Below are 17917 nucleotides of genomic sequence, written 5' to 3'. Positions count from 1 at the left end.
AATCAATGGAATAAATATCCTTAGGTGAAGATTAAAAAACGAAAATAAAAATAAACCACTCTTCTTGCTGCCCAAGAATTCTCCCTGGGAGGTCCAGAGCAGAAAGAGGATGGTCTGAGAGGAACAGCACTCTGAGAAAAGCCAAGGACGGGTGAATCACGACCCACGTGAAACCCCAAAGCCAGCTACAGGCAGAGGGGGAGGGGCTGCCTCGAGGGCTTCCGAGGATACCACTGCCCCCTCCCTGCCGTGTTGACCTTGGCAGAGGTGGCCAACACTCCACACCTGTGCTGGGCTCAGATGTGCCTGGGAGTATGGGCCAGGCCAGCCCACAGTTCAAAAGACCCAGAGCCCACAGCCAGGACTGCTGGGCAGGGACCCTGGCCTGTCACTGTTGTAGGACAGATGGGGGGGAAATTCAGCCTGTGCTCTTCACACATAGGCTCTGCCGGCTTTTTAAAGCTAACCCCAGAGGAGTTTGAAGGTCACGTGGACTCATATTAGGGAGGGAAGGAAAGTCTTCATTTTAACCCTGGGTGTCCTGCACTGTGTTATTTTCTAATTGCCTCCCTATTAACCCACTCTCCCTTCAGATCTCAGCTCAAGTCACTTCTGAAAAGAGTGTTTCCTGGTTATGCCCCTATCAGATACTCCCCAAACATCAAGAACTTTTCATCCATCCATCCATCATCCATCTATCCATCCTTCCACCCACCCATCCACCCACTCATCCATCCACCCACTCATCCATCCACCTACCCACCCACCCATCCATCCATCCATCCACCCACCTATCCACCCACTCACCCATCCACCCACTCTTCATCCACCCACCCATCCATCCATCCACTCACCTATCCATCCACCCACCCACCTATCCACCCATCCATCCATCCATCCACCCACCCACCCACCCACCCACCTACCCATCCATCCATCCACCCACTCACCCATCCACCCACTCTTCATCCACCCACCCATCCATCCATCCACTCACCCATCCATCCACCCACCCACCTATCCACCCATCCATCCATCCATCCACCCACCCACCCACCCACCTACCCATCCATCCATCCACCCACCCACCCACCCACCCATCCATCCACTGTTTTTCACCCCTCAATACACATGATGAGGGCAGGGACAGGGTTAATCTTGTCCAGCTCTGGGACCCCAATACCTGACACAAAAGAGATGTTCCATAATCACCAAAACCTCCCAATTTGGGGAACGGTAAATACTAGAAAAGGTAAGAAAAAATGATTTGCTCCTAATCTTAGGTTAAATAAAACTAATAATCATAATAAGCAATTCCAAACACTCATGAAGACCAGAGGGGAGGTACAAGGAGTTTGGGATGCTGAATTCCAGGGGAAAGAGAAAGCTTTGTCCATGCCTTGGGGTGGCATGCGCCTCAGTCTACCCAACAGCATCAGAGGATTTCTAAGGAGGAAGCAGGTCAGTGTTTACAGAGAATTGGGAGCTTCCAAAATCATGTGCCCTGACCGGGAATTGAACCGTGACCTCCTGGTTCATAGGTCGACACTCAACTACTGGGCCACATCAGCCAGGCTCGACCCTGTGCTCTTAACACTATGTTTTGGGGTCTCCACAGGATAGTTTAGGTTTGGTTTTTCCTTCCAAAAATAATGCTACATTGAACCAATTACAAAATATCTGATCACTATAGAAATTTTATAAAATACAGATGGGTACAAAGAACATTAAAATCACCAGCAAACCACCAGCAGGAGATAACTTCGAGTATGTAACATGTGTCGGTATCTGCCCTTCCAGTCTTGTTGTATCTCTGCTCACACCCCCACCCCCACTTCTCCCCATCATGGGGCTATAACCCCTAAATGAAGTTGTGACTTCATTTAGGCCCTCCACCTCAACACCTACCCTCCTGAGATGGGCCCGGGCCGTGATAGCACTAGGACCCAGGAAACCGAGACACAGAAGTGCAACAGCCAAGGTCACATTGCAAGTTGGTGGCAAATCCTGAACTTGGACATCAGAGGAGCTGGCCAGGCCTGGGGTGTGACAGCCATTCCATAAACGGCACAAGGTGCACAGCAGAGCCGAGCTGCTCTCCCACCCCAGCCACAGAAAGAAAACCACTCTGCCCTCCTCCTCGGTGCATTCTGCCACGGCCATGCTCATGCTCACTGCTGCCCACCGAGGCCTTCCAAGGGAGGCTGGGCCTCCAGGCACCAGGCCAATTGCTTGGGAAACAGCTCCAGGGTTGAGTCTGCCTGAGAACAAGGAGTAGCAAGACATGAAGCAACCCCACAGGTAACCAAGGTGACCAACAGGAAGTGGAGACTTGCAAACTGAAAGGGAAAAAGAAAGGGGAGGGGGAAGGTTGGTTCTTCAGAGGCCACAGGAGTACACACCTCAGGCCTGGGAGGCCCTGCAAGGCTGGAGGATTACCCCCTTCCCCTCTGTGCCCATTGCTTCATAAACCCAGGGAACATTTTCAGTAAAGAATCAACATCTCTGGGGAACACTATTTCAACATGAAGTAAAAAATGCCAGTGACATCCCCTCCTGCTGATGTCCGGCCTGTAGCTTCCTTTAAACAGAGAGAGAGAGAGAAAAAGATCACCCCAAGCCACCAACCACATCTCTCTCACCAGCCCCCTGAACTCAGCAAAGGGCAGGGGGGCCGGCTCCAGGTACACCTCATTCCCAGGAGCCAGAGCCACTGCCCAGCATTCAACTGTGCCCAAAGACACGTGTGCCCACCCATCGGGGGTCCCCCTCCCACCCATGCCATTGTGCCCCCACAATGCCTCCATAGACAACACACGGCCTTTTTGCAACCCTCCCCACCCAAGTTCATCACTTCAGCAATGTCCTAATATGACCACATCCACACAGCTTCTCTGCTGGGCCTGTCCCTCATTCTCTCATGCCCCCTTTCTCCTCCCCATTATCTAGGGCAGGGGTCACCCTTGGATCTTTCCTCCTTTCCTTCGGGTCATCCTTCCTAAGTTGTGTCCTCAAAAGCTATTTATTTCACATTTGACTCCCATCCCCAATTTCCAGATTCCCTCTGATGTTGCCTCCTGAGCACCTTGATGCTAACAGGCACCCCAAACAGGTGAGTACAGTAACCACCACCACCATCCACTAATCGCTCCAGCTGGGATTCTGTTTCCCTGTGGTTCCAGGGTCCAAGGTTTCTGTAACTGTAGTCAGTTGACCTCAGGCACTGGAGTCTCCTGGGAATTTATGGAAAAATGGAAGCTTTCCCCTATCCCCATACTGAATTGGACAGTGCCCCTCCCCCGCAAAAAAACTCACGTCTACCCAGAACCTCAGAATATCACCTTATTTAGAAACAGGATCATCACAGATACAATCAAGTTAAACTGAGGTCCTAAACCAATGACTGATGTCCCTATAAAAAGGGAAAACAGACACAGACATTCAGAGGAAAGACGAGGCCAAGACAGACACAGGGAGAAAACCACGTGAAGATGGAGGCAGAGAAAAGGAGTGATGCAACCACAAGCCAAGGATTGCCAGCAACCACCAGATGCTAGAAGAGGCCAGGAAGGCCTTTGAAGGGAGCATGGCTCTGATTTCAAGCTTCTAGCCTCCAGAACTGTGACAGAATAAACTTTGGTTCTTTTAAGCCATCCAGTGTGAGGCAGTCTGAGGAATCTCCTTCACTCCCTATTTCCTGATTTACTGGATCGGACTTCCTGGGCTCCTGTCTGTGCTTTACAAGCCTGATGCTGGACTACACGCTCTGCGAAGGTAGAGAACTTGGTTCTGTTCACCATTTATAGTCATGCATCGCTTGACGACGAGATAGATAGGTTCTGAGAGACCCACGTTAGGCTATTCTGTCATTGTGTGAACATCATGGAGTGCACTCACCGAACCTAGATGGCACAACTGACATAGAAATGAGCAATTGCCCACAGAAGCTTTCTAAGAACAAAGCTCACTATGACAAAGGCCCATCATGCTCAGCGACGGAAAAATCACTTTGCTCCAACTAGTAAGAAACCTGAAATCTTTCACTCCTTTTGTAACCTGGTCCGTTTGACCCTACTTCCTGAAACTCTGGAGTCTCCCTAGTTCCTGCCCTGGCTCAGATGCCATGGCTCTGATTCACTGCCAACACCCAGTCTCCAAGGCCAAGGCCATTTCCCAGTCATCCATCCCTCCCTCCTCACACCCTCCTCACAGCTCTCCATGGGCTCTGAGGATCAGTGCAGACACCTAGGGAGAGCCGTATCCCCAGAGCCAATGCTCCTGATCCGTCTCCCTCTCTTGGCTACTCACCAGACTGCCGCCTGAAGGTCGCTGATGTGTAACCATCAGCGGCTGCCCTGGGCCCTGGTGGATGAACCTCCTCCACACCTCTCTGACCAGCCAGCTTCTGCTTATCCTTTGTACTCAGCTCACACAGCACCTCCTCTTTGGAGCTTTTCATACTTCCCTAGGCAACTGGATGTCACTGTTGGTACAGTGGTTATGAGCCCGGGTTCAAATCCTGACCTTGCCCTCTATGAGCTGCGTGGCCTTGTATACATTATTTATTTATTTATTTATTTGAAGTTCTATAAGCATTTATAAAACATACTAGAGGCCCGGTGCATGAATTCATGAATGAGTGGGGTCCAGCTGGCCCACCCCAATTGGGGCCAATAGGGCTGGGCTGGCGGGGAGGGGGGGTGGAAGGGGGCGGGGGGGAGGGAGGGACTGCAGGCAATTGGCAGGCCGGCCCCACCCCAATCAGGGTGGGGGGCCATCGGAGGTGGGGCAGGTCTGGGGGAGGGGCTGCTGGTGGGCCAGCCCCGCCCCTGGCCAGCCCACCCCCTGGTCAAACTCCTGGTTGAACTCCTGGTTGAACTCCTGGTCAAGGGGACAATTTGCATATTAGCCTTTTATTATATAGGCTGCCAGGGAGCAAGGTCTCAAATGACCCAGACATTAACAGTTTTGCAGCTTCTTTTATGCATGTGAAATTAAGGAGGGGGCATAAAGAAGATTACATGGAGCCCAGCTGGTGTGGCTAAGTGGTTGAGCCGTGACCAATAAACCAGGAAGTCATGGTTCAACTCCTGGTCAGGGCACATGCCTGGGTTGAGGCTCGATCCCCAGTAGGTGGTGTGCAGGAGGCAGCTGATGAATCAATGATTCTTTTTCATCATTGGTGTTTCTATCTCTCTCTCCTCTCCCCTCTCTGATATAAATAAAAATATATATTAAAAAAAAGTGACATGGAGATGGGAGAAAGCCAGGTGGTTGGGGGGGTGTGGGCGTTGGATTACAAGGCAGTTAACAGGAGTAAGTGCTCTCTTGAGGTGTGTTAACATAGATAAACAGAAACACAATGGACAGGGCTTGCTTAAGACAAAGATAAACCTCTTACTAAAAAGTAACATGCCTGGAGCATGGCTACCCACCATGACCTGCTCAGTTAGTAATTTATGATCAGATCACCCTGTGAGGCTAGTAAATTTAGCAAGTCCCATCTGCAGCATGGTGATAATTACAGTGCCTACTACAGTCTGAGGACTTCATTAATGGAAGGGAATGTATGTCAAGCAAGCACCTATTAATGTGGACAGTAGTCATTTCTATCATTGAGGCCCCCAGTCCTGGTGGATGCTCCCGTGGGTCTACAGGTTACACATGGGGTTCCGTAAATGGCTGCTGGAGAAAGAGGCTGCCAACTAAGCCACAGAGAGGTCCAAGAAAATAAACCAGAACTCTGCCGTCTGCAGACTCACAGCCAGCAACACCCAAGGCCCTTAGGCTTCCTCCTTCCTGACCAGAATGCTGAACCCCCTCCATCTCCCCTCCCCAAAAGGGCCTCCTAACACCTGGGAAGCTATTGGCAGTGGTTTGACAAAAATTCCACCAGAAACTACTTCATGCCCCAGCTTAAAAGTCACTATGAGCCCTGACTGGTGTGGCTCAGTTGGTTGGGCATTGTCCTGTGCACCTGGAGGTTGCCAGTTTGATTCCTGGTCAAGGGTATGCGCCCAGGTTGCAAGCTCGATCCCTGGCAGAGGGAATGAAGGAGGCAGCCGATTGATGTTGCACTGTCACACTAATGTTTCTCTCTCCCTTTCTGTCCTCTCTTTTAAATATCAATAAACTATTAAAAAAAAAAAAAGAGTAACCATGCAAAATGAACCCTGAAGTATTAAGCAATAATGGGGTATGTCTGCCCCATTTCGGGGGAAAAAACACAAAGATAGAAAAAGAGAATGGTAAGGCAAATGTGTTAAAATGTTCACAATTGTGTACTATGCTGGCAGCTCTTCCGTAAGTTTGAAATTACTTCAAAACAGAAAGTTATCACAAAAGGAGAGGCCAACAAGAGATTTCAGCTCAGCGCCAACAGCTTAACACTCTCTACCCTCTCCACGGGCCTTCTCACCTTCTCAGTAGCTGCTCAGAATGCCGGCCCCACTGAAGGGGAAGTTCATGTTACACCATCACTGACTTCAAGGCTGGTTGCAATTCCTCTGCTTGTCGCAAATCAGATTCTGGACAGCACAATGCAAAGTGTGAAGGCTCCAGCTCTCCCACGTAATAGGGGGACCCTGGCCAAGTCCTGGAGCCCTTGGAGGCCATTTCTCTACCAGAATGGAGTTACTGGCAGCCATACTACCTATCCCACATGCAAGAACTATTTCGACAGTGAAGTACAGGAAGGCAATGTGTAGGCTGTAAGGCACAGAGCTCAGATAAGGTGTTCATGATGTGCACATACGGATGCTGGGGGGAGGGGGGTTTGCTCATCTGCAACAGCTGCTTAGACCTGGGAAGATGCAGCCCCTGCCTGCCCCTCACAGGTCTGGGAAGCTGGATCCAAATGAAATAATTGTATTTATAAGTGAATAATTACAAATTGTGCTGAGTGCTAAAGGAGCAACCCAGGGTGGTCTGGAACATATAACAAGGGCCCCACCTTGACCTTGTCTGGGACTTAGGCAAGGCACCTTCGAGGAAGTGATGTCTGAGCTGACAGCTAGAGAACAAGCAGAGTAAAATCCTGCAAGAGCACACAAGTATATAAACCAAATGTTAATAGTGAACTCAAGTTAAATGATACCTTGAAGAAATAAGACGCCAAATCAAGGATAGGACAAATGACCTGGTTTCTCCAAAAATCATGAAAAACAAATTTTTTAAGGGGATGGGAGGCAAGGAGATCATTAGAGTATAAAAGACTTAAGATTAAGTTTTTAAGAATGGAACGCATGGACCTTATCTGGACCATGACTGAACAAACCAACTATAAAAACCAATTTTGAGACAACTGGGGAAAATTAATTACTGCTAATATTGTTAGGTATAATAATGGCATAATTGTTACTTCAAAAGAGCCTTTACCCAGGCCAGGCCTGGCTGGTGTGGCTCAGTTGGTTGAGCATCAGCCCATGCACCGAAAGGTCCTCAGTTCAATTCCCGGTCAGGGCACATGCCCAGGTTTCGGACTCGATCCCCAGTAGGAGTGTGTGTGAGAGGCAACCAATCAATGTTTCTCTCTCACATCGATGTTTCTCTCTCCCTCCCTCTCCCTTCCTCTCACTCTGAAAATCTAGTCTACAGAGACAAAAAGCAGAGCCGGATTGCCTAGGGGCAGGAGCAGGATGGGTGAGAGATGGACAGGGGCACTGAGAATTCTGCAGGTTGATGGCAAGGTTCTCTATCTTCATTATGGTGATAGTTACATGAGTGCAGACATTTGTCAAAACTCACTGTACACTCTAAACTGCATGCACACTTAAGATTTGTGCATTGGACTGCATATAAATTATACTTCAATTAAAATAATAAGCAGCTCCACCTAAATGTCCAACAAGATGAGTTAATCAGATCATAGTATATCCATATACTCAAACATTATGCATGATATTGTAGAAGAATAATTACTGACATAGAAAGCTATTTAGTATACACAGTTTGGAACAATTTAAGTTATAATATGCTAAGATGGCATTTTTGTAAAATAAAATGTATATGTTTGGATAGAAAATGAGCAAAAAGAAATATGCCATTCATTCATTAAATACAAATTTACGTAGTATCTACTATATACCTTTATTGTTACAATGAACAGAAAAGATTTTTAAAAAATCCCTTCTGGTCATCGAGTTTCTATTTGGTGGTTTCATATAAAATATTTAAATTATTAAAATGTAAACATTAAACAAAATCAAATGGTAAAAAGAAAGTGTGTAAATTATACTATTATGAGTATTAGAACACATATATTTGTGTTTCCGTTTTTTTTTAAATTTAAAAAAATATATTTTTATTGATTTCATAGAGGGAGGGAGAGTGAGAGAAAGATAGAAACATCAATGATGAGAGAGAATCACTGATCAGCTACCTCCTGCACGCCCCCTACTGGGGATTGAGCCTGCAACCAGGGCATGTGCCCTTGACTGGAATCGAACCCAGGACCCTTCAGTCCCCAGGCCAACGCTCTATCCACTGAGCCAAGCCAGCTAGGGCACATTCTTTATATGGAGAATAACTCCGGAAGGATTCACAAGAAATTGGGACGATGGGAACTTTCAGGGAGGGAAACTAGGGGAATGACACAGGGGTGCAAGGAAGCCTATTCACAATGTACAGAGCTTGATTTTTTTTACCAGGTTCTTGAATTATGTATTCTAAATAGACACAATAGTTTCTAATGTTCCACTAATGTCTGACAATTAGGAATTGTGTGGAGAAGAATGATATGAAAATGGGTGTGTGGTATACTCTGAAATAAACAAAGTGTTCTGAGCAAGATACTTTCCAGTTACTAAAAAAAAAAAAAAAATCCAAAATAAAAATGTACTATATGATGAGCACCAACCAGAAAGGATATATGCACCCCTATGTTCATAGCAGCACAATTCACCATAGCTAAGATTTGGAAACCGCCTAAGTGCCCATCAGCAGATGAGTGGATTAAAAAACTGTGGTACATCTACACAATGGAATACTATGCTACTGTAAAAAAGAAGGCACTCTTACCATTTGCAACAGCATGGATGGGCCCGGAGAGCATTATGCTAAGCGAAATAAGCCAGTCTGAGAAAGGTAGATATCACATGACCTCACTCATTTGTGGGATATAATAAACAACATAAACTGATGAATAAAAATGGATCCAGAGTCATAGAAGCATTGAACAGACTGTCAACCTCAGAGGGAAGGGGGGGGGGGTGTTAGAGATCAACCAAAGGACTTGTATGCATGCATATAAGCATAACCAATGGACACAGACACCAGGGGGGTGAGGGCATGTGCTGGGGGGGGGGGGTGAGGTGGGAGTGGCCAGGGAGAGATCAATGGGGGAAAAGGGAGACATATGTAATACTTTAACCAATAAAGAATTTAAATTTTTTTAAAAAGTACTGTGATGACACACACACACACAAAAGAACCTATACCAAAATGCCAGCAGAGATTACTTCCAAGTGGGGGAGGGTTACTCTCTTCTGTTTGCTGGTATTCACTTTTGCAGTTTCTTAAACAAACAAGCAAGAAAACACACTTGTGTGTGTGTGTTTAATAAAAGGGGAAACAAAAAGAGAGAAGAGAGCAGAACCACAGTGTCACCTCCTCCTGCCAGGTGCTCAGACACACTGGAGAATGGCTGGCTGCACTCCCCTCACCCAAGGGGCTGTGTGGTTTAGGAAGACAAAGAGCAAGTCAAGGGCAAGGGCACTGTGCCAGCTCAAAGCCTCCTGCCCTTACTTAGAGAGACAGGCTGCCCCAGCCAACCAGAGCGCCCGCCAAGCCCCTTCTCCACATGACAACCTAGAGGCCCCCGAGGTTGACGAATGCTCCCACACCCCCTGTCTCCTGGGACACCTGGGAGGCAGGTGGGGCAGGGACCACTGTCCCGGGTTGCAGATAAAAGTAAGGCTCCAAGATCATTTGCTTCTTCTATAGATAAGATGCACTGAGACCAAGTCTTGGCTGAGCGTCGTGTGCACACTGAGCATTTTCATTTTCGAAGATGAAGAACTCGATAGAGGACGCCAGGTTCTGATTCAGTTTTGTCCTCAGAGGTGAAGCATGGGAGTTGGGGAGTCTTCAAGCTACACACCACCTTGAATCATGGTATCTCTTCCAGCCTCCCAACACCATTTCTCACCAATCTTCCACCCTGTTTGTACCCACCTCCAGGGACAGTCCAGACCACCTCAGCAAGTTGGATAGCAAGAAACTCCTCTTTATACCAACAGCCCCATCTTCACCTCCAGGAAGGACCTGGAGGGCCAGTTGCTTCAGGCCACTTGAGCACCACAAGCATAAGGCAGCCCTGTCAGTAGGTGAGGGTTTGTCAAAGCCAGCATTTGGGTTTGAAAAGCCTGGATGACACATTCCTGGAACTAAGCTGGGAAGACGCATGCCATCTCGTGTCTGGAATACTTTCTTATGGGTAGAGCTAGGTGTATCTCATGATTTGGAAAGAACTGTCCCCTGGGGGTGCAGAAATCCAAAAGGAGGGAAAGGGAATAGAAAAATCAATCCAGGATGACCTAACAGGGGTGGGCAAACTTTTTGACTCGAGGGCCACAATGGGTTCTTAAACTGGACCGGAGGGCCGGAACAAAAGCATGGATGGAGTGTTTGTGTGAACTAATATAAATTCAAAGTAAAGGAGCGGAGGGGAGAGCAAGAGAACCCTCCGCTCTTTCGGCTCCGCTGGCCGGATAGAACAGCCGAACGGGCCGGATCCGGCCCGCGGGCCGTAGTTTGCCCACGGCTGACCTAGGCCAATCCTCAAGCGTGGACCTGGGTTGCCACTTTCTATAAGGAGACAGATGTTCAGCCTGGCAAGGAGGAAATTCAAGGAATTTAAAGGGAAGAGTGAGAAGAAAAAATATTAATGTTGGGAGAAATAAAAGGATGTGCAAGCTTTAGAGGTCACTAGAAAATAATGTGGGCAAGGGGTGGAGCTGGAATGAGATTCTATCACATCTAGTTGTCAAGAGTTCAGACAAGCCCTAGCCAGTTTGGCTCACAGGTTAGAGCATCAGCCTGTGGACTGAAGGGTCTCAGGTTTGATTCTGGTCAAGGGCACATACGTTGGTTGCAGGCTCGATCCCTGGCCCCGGTTGGGGTGAGTGCAGGAGGCAACCAATGGATGTTTCTCTCTCACATCGATGTTTCTCTCTCACTGTCTCTCCCCCTCCCTTTCACTCTCTCTGAAATCATCAACGGAAAAATAATCCTTAGGTGAGGAATGCAGACTGGTGCAGCCACTGTGGAGAACAGTATGGAGTTTCCTCAAAAAACTGAAAATGGAACTCCCATTTGACCCAGTGATCCCACTTCTAGGAATATATCCCAAGAAACTAGAAACACCAATCAGAAAGGATATGTGCACCCCTATGTTCATAGCAGCACAATTTACAATAGCTAAAATTTGGGAACAGCCTAAGTGCCCATCAGCAGATGAGCAGATTAAAAAACTGTGGTACATCTACACAATGGAATACTACGCTTCGGTAAAAAAGAAGGAGTTCTTACCATTTGCAACAGCAAGGATGGAACTGGAGAGCATTATGCTAAGTGAAATAAGCCAGGCAGAGAAAGATAAATATTACATGATCTCACTCCTTTATGGAATATAATGAACCACATAAACTGATGAACACAAATAGATCCAGAGACAGAGAAACATTGATCAGACCATTAAACCTCAGAGGGAAGGTAGGGGAGGGTAGGAGTGAGGGGGAGAGATCAACCAAAGGACTTGTATGCATGCATAGAAGCCTAACCAATGGACACAGACACCAGGGGGGTGAGGACATGAGTGGGGGGATGCGGGGGGTAATGGGGGAATAAGGACACATAGGTAACACCTTAATCAATAAAGAAATTTTAAAAAAAGAACACATTAAAAAAAGAGAGAGAGAGAGTTCAGGCAACAGAGGGAGGCCCCAAAGTGGCAAGTCAGAACACCCCACCATGTCCACCACCGGGACAGGCAACAGTAAAGGCCAAATCACTTCAAGGTGAGACGCACGACACACAGGTGAGGCGCCGGGACCCACCAGGACAATAAGTAAAGCTGTGCAATCAGCCCCTCCCAGTGCCCAGAGCTTTAGCTTCTCAGGATGGTTTTTTTAGAACCCAGCTCCAGTAAAACCATTGTATTAAACTGAAACACAGACCCTACAGTCACACATGGCAGCTCGTGGTCCCTGCCTTGTACCTCTATTCTATGATAAAACGGATGTTCTTTTAAATAAATTTATGTTCAAACTCACACCCTCTGAGTCTTGAAGTTTCTGACCTATAAATCAGGGTCAATTCCAGCACTGAGGAGTAAGAGAGATAATACATATTCTGGTGCTTGGCACCTTTCCTGAAACATAGTAAATGCTCAATAAACAGTAGCCACCCACATTATCATCACTAAACGTTGTTTTTCGTTGGTGGTGTTTTGGAAGATTTTTGTATAAATTCAGTCGCAAATCAGTAAAAATGTCATTCATCTGTCCGCTGGTTCAAGAAATGTGGTCTCACACAGCTAAAGTTCTTTAGGTGTGCAAGGAAGCACACATCAGGAATAGGAAAAGTGCATTTGGCTCTGCAGAGCTCCAATCTGGGCAGGGTAGAAGACCCCAAGGTCTTCCGTGGCTCCAATCCTGGGAGAAGGCAAACACCCAATGGAGGAGGAGAAGCCGGTGGCCCCGGAAGATAAAACTATCAGGTCACGCCAAGTAGGGCTTGTCACATGACTTTGGGTGAGTATGATTTCCGCCCCCCAAGAATCCGCAAATCTCCATATTCAGAAAGTCTTCCACATACTCAAGAAGACTTAAATCACAGCGTGAGGGTCCTTGAACATTTTCTTTGCTTCCTAACATAAGTACTTCTTACTAATCAGAGATTCAAAATGATGCCCAATGGACGTAAGTCAAAAGGAGAGAATACCAAGTTCTATTTGCAGATCATTAGGAGATAAAATTTGAAGAGAAAAATGGAACCTCCTGGCAGAAGTCTGGGGGTGATGATCTGGGACCAACCAGTAGTTCTTGTCCTAAGATCCCTACGATGGACTTTGGTCAATGCCAGTGAACCTGCTCTTGTGGGGAATCCCACTTCTAACCTCTCCCCCATTCCTTTCCCCAACCCTGAAGTGTCCAAGAGGAGAAGATGCAAGCCTGTAGGAAGCTGGAGCCAGCCTCCACCTGGTCTTGTGCCTGGCACCACAGCCAGCATCATGGCCATTCACACAAATTAGCCAGCCAGGCTGGGGTGTCTCCTGGCACATGCCGAAGACCTGACTAGGATCCCTGGGAAGCATTCCTGCACATCCATTCGACATGCCCCAGGAGAGTCCATCTGAGCCTGGTCCTTCCCTTCTGTGCTCTCCCTATACTGTGCCTGCAGAGGGCGAGGTGGTGGGCCCCCCTTAGCCCCTCTCCACACGGGACACTGGTCTGGGCACGCCGAGACACCAGATACACCTCATGCCTGCAAGGAGCTCACAGTTGAGTGGGTAGGAAAAGGTACTACGTAGGGTGACAAGGACCGTGAGAGAAATAGCCTGAGTTTGGGGACCAAGAACCATGGTGGAGGGGAAAGAGGCTTGAAGGACAAAGAAGGTGGCCCTCAACCCGTTGTTGGATTCAAGACCCTATTAATTTTGAACATTTGTGGAAGCATCTTTCAGGGACAAGAAAAAAAAAGATGGCTCTTGGTTTAAATCTGAATATTCATGAGGGCATATACCTTCTTACTAAAAAATCATCACCAACAGCCTCACTGTCACGACCTGCCTGGTGATGATCTGCTCCTCCCCCATGTTAAGTGCAGAAGTTTAAGGGCACGGGTGTGGCAGGTAAGAAAACTGACTCCCCTGTACTGGCTGGCGCCCCCAGCCCCTGCAGAAAGGTCAGAGGGAGCATAGTTAAAGGAGGGGGATCTACATATGTTCCAGCAGAAGCAATAGGGCCAGGAAGGATGATGAAAGAAGTTTAAGGCCCTGACTGGTTTGGCTCAGTGGATAGAGCGTCGGCCTGCGAACTGAAGGGTCCCAGGTTCGATTCCGGTCAAGGGCATGTACCGTGGTTGCGGGCACATCCCCAGTAGGAGGTGTGCAGGAGGCAGCTGATCGATGTTTCTCTCCCATCGATGTTTCTAACTCTCTATTCCTCTCCCTTACTCTCTGTAAAAAAAAATCAATAAAATATATTAAAAAAAAAAAAAAAAAAGATGTTTAAGGCTGAGTGTGGGATACAGGCAGACTGAGAAGGAGGGCAAAGTGAGACTTCTCCAGAGGGATATGGTGCAAAAAGGGTCCATTCTCTCCTTTACCAGCCAGGATGCCTTATCTGGGCTGGTTAGAGACCTTGCTGATAGGGTCTGGCTCCTGGGTCCCAGATCTCAGCGGGTGTGTAACTTTTAGCCAAACTGCTGACTTCCCCAACCTCAATCACATTCCAAACCAACGGGCCAATGGAATAACAGTATCTTTCTTGTAAGGGCTGCCTGCCACAACTGTGAACCCCTTGGAGGGTGTTCACAAACCCCAAGCCTGACCCCGACCATGCACTACGAGGAAGGAGCCGTAGCCTGACATGCAGCAATCGTAAATGGAAAGGCACGGCGCCTGCCATGTCCCTGCCACGTGTCACACACCGTTGTTAGTTCTCTCACTTTCTCCTAACAGCCTATAAAACATTTTCTCCGGTTTACAGGTGAGGAAATTGAGGGAGAGTCATTCTTCTCATCATTCCACACCGATCGGGGAGGCTCTGTTCTGGGCACTGAGACCTGGCACTGAACACGGCACGGACAGGCCTATTCTTGTGCAGCATATATTCTGGGGGGAAAGATAATAAACAGAAAATAATCCCTGGTGCTGGTAAATGCAATAAAGAAAATGAAACAGGATGATCTGATAGACTGACAAAGAGGGACGGAATTGGAGGAAAGTAGACTCCAAGTACAGGGAAGAGCTAGGGCCAAGGCCCTGAGACACGAATGTGCTTGACTTCCTCACGGAAGAAAAAAGGGGTCAGTGTGGGAGGGGGTGGGAGGCAAGGTAGGGGAGCAGAATCAAATTCCCCTGAGAAAAATAGAAGGCCAGCCCTCATTCCTTAAGAAAGGTGAGGCTGGTGTGGATCCTGGGTTCCCCCTAGTCTTTGCTTTTCTCTCCATTAAGCCAATTTTTCTCGAGAAGCATCTTCTTTGAACAGGGAGAAGAAATGAAGGAGAAAAATAGTCAATATACTGGGGAGGTAGGACATTATGACCAAAGGAACCCAGGACTTAACCCGTAGGACCAGCTTCAAATCACAGGGGGCCCTGACCATCAACCCCAAGTTAGTTTTCTATTTCTAACCTGTAAAACCTGAACAAGCCCGTCCTTTCCTCAAGATAGTGAACTACTCTGGTACTGTGGCATGGGTGAGGCACAGTTAATGAGACCTGCCCGCCTTGTTCCTTTGAGTGGCTGGAAGAGAGATAAGGACACACTCACATACCAAAGACAGGATTCTCAGGTAATTGAGCTGGTTGAGTTTTTACACTGTTCTTAGAAATCCTTCCTGCTGGAAAGGGGCAGATGAGGTCAAAGTCATTCCTCCCACTCTATGAGCAACCACCCGCGCCCATGATAAGCAAGGACGCCCAATTTCCAGGGCAGCCCTCACTAATCCGTTTAGCCACCACCTCCAGAAAAGGACCATTACTGCCTGCTCTACCACCCCACGGCCCCGGCTTTTTAACTGAACCACCAAGACCGGATTGCTTCTCCAGATGCCCCGAATATGCCCAGTGGTTCTCAACCTTTCTAATGCCGCGACCCTTTAATACAGTTCCTCGTGTTGTGGTGACCCCCAACCATAAAATTATTTTCGTTGCTACTTCATAACTGTAATTTCGCTACTGTTATGAATCGTAATGTAAATATCTGTGTTTTCCGATGGCCTTAGGCTCTACAGTCGTGACCCACAGGTTGAGAACCGCTGCTGTAATTTTATGGTTGGGGGTCACCACAACAAGAGGAACTGTGTTAAAGGGTGGCGGCATTAGAAAGGTTGAGAACCACTGTGCTACACCTTGACCATTCTACTCCAGGGAAAAGCCCAAGGGAAGCAAAGGAAAGTTATAGCCTGGACGAGCAACACAAGACAGAGATGGACTTAGTAGGTCCAGAAAATAAGAAAAAATAAATTGGCTGAAAGACAGCTACTTCCAAATGAGGAAAAATCCCTGAAGAGCTGGTGACTTTTAAGCAGAATCCCATGGACACCAGGTGCAAACGCACTGGATGTGGGGCCTGTCTGTGTAGGGAACCAGGGGCCCCACTGAGAAGACCTCTCCCTCCCTAGACTGGGGTGAATAGTGTCCCCCAAATTCATGCCTACGTGGAACCTCAGAATGTGACCTTATTTGGAAACAGGGTCTTTTCAGAGGTACAGTAATTCATTAAATTAAGACAAAGTCGTGCTGGATTAAAATAGGCCCTATCCCAATGACTTGTGTCCTTCTAAGAAGAGAAAACAGACATACAGATAGAATGCCATGCGGCAACAGAGTCAGACACTGCAGTGATAGGTGTACAAAGGAACGCTGAGGACTAGAATGGCCTGGCCATTGCACTTCTAGCTTCCAGAACTGTGAGAGAACACATTCCTGTTGTTTTAAGTCCTCTCGCCTGTGCTACTTTGTCATGCAGCCCTAGGAAACCATCCGCTCTATTTCACACCTGTTCCCCACACCACCGGTCCCAGTCTCATCCCAGATCCCAGGGGTGGCAGGCAAGACACACAGGCCATGCCTCCAGCCTACCTGGACTTTCCACCTCCTCAGAGCACTTCTGCCTTTGAGGTGAGGGGAGTACAGGGATCACATTTCACCTGCCCCCACCTGCCACCAGAGGCAAACTGGCAGGGGAGTTTTTGTTTTCTCCTCACATCCTCTTAGATTTATAGCCACTCACTGAGATTAGGAGGTCTTAAAGCTTATTCAGTCCTTCTTTATACTGAATCATTACTTTTACTTAACTTTCTATTTTTTAGTAAATGCCTTTAACTTTTTTATTGTTGACAGTATTACAGATGTCCCCCATTTTCCCACCCTTTGCCCTCCTCCACCCAGCAGCCCCTGCAAGAGCTGCTACATCGCGACAGTAAACGGGAAATCAGCATCATTTATCCTATGCAAGACTAGATACGTGTTTTTAAATCGCACATTAAAATATTTTAAGTCCATTCATACATTCACCTCTTAAAATAATCTCGGGTGGCAATACTATGGGAAATATCTTATACAGCACAGTGGCTGTCTGGGTTTTTAGCTGGCGGGGAGCTCTGGGCACCGAATCAGAAAAACCAACTTACCAGTAGCATCTCCAACCCAGACTCTCCGGGAGAAGGCTCAGGGTGGGAGCAAAGAAAGGCACCCGGAGTTCCTAGTTCTCTCGTGAGTAACCTAAGTAAACAGAGTCCGGAGCGAAAGCGACTTTAAATCCCCAGCCAGAGAGCGACGAGGGACTGACCTTCTCGCGCAGGGTGCAGTGGACGTCCGAGGCGACGCGCCCTTCCCACCACGGCTCATCCATCACTGCGTCTTCAGCGCCGCGATCCGAGGCTACTGGGCTCCCAGGGCGCACCCTGCGTGGACACGGGCCACCTCAGACGCCGCAGCCACGCTCCCCCGCTTCGTCCCACCCCGGGCATCCTATCCTCGCTGCCCCCAGCCGGGAGACTCCTCCTGCCCACCTCGGCGGAGCTGGCGGTCGCCTCCAGTCCCGGGAAGGTTGCGGTGTCCCTTCCCCTCTGTTCGTGGGACCTGCGGGGAGACCTGGAGCTGTGCAACAACTTGCAGAATTTTTATCTTCCCTTTTGCAAAAGTTGCACAGCAAGTTGCCCACTTCGCTAGCTCAGCCGAGGCTGGG

At 48.1% G+C, this 17917-nt stretch overlaps 1 protein-coding gene across 1 annotated transcript in view; it reads right to left on the bottom strand.

Annotated features, from left to right (window-relative positions):
- Positions 1-17627, bottom strand: part of CCNJL (cyclin J like) — a 49667-nt gene extending 32040 nt beyond the window's left edge. The window contains exon 1 of the mRNA XM_080673443.1: positions 17519-17627. Coding sequence (XP_080529569.1) covers positions 17519-17581 — 63 coding nt within the window. The 5' untranslated portion in view covers positions 17582-17627. The remainder of the gene's footprint in view (positions 1-17518) is intronic.
- Positions 17628-17917: the final 290 nt, after the last annotated feature.

Source organism: Plecotus auritus, assembly GCF_963455305.1.
Source record: "Plecotus auritus genome assembly, chromosome: 6".
Classification (NCBI taxonomy): domain Eukaryota; kingdom Metazoa; phylum Chordata; class Mammalia; order Chiroptera; family Vespertilionidae; genus Plecotus; species Plecotus auritus.
This window is presented reverse-complemented; position numbering and strand designations above follow the sequence as displayed.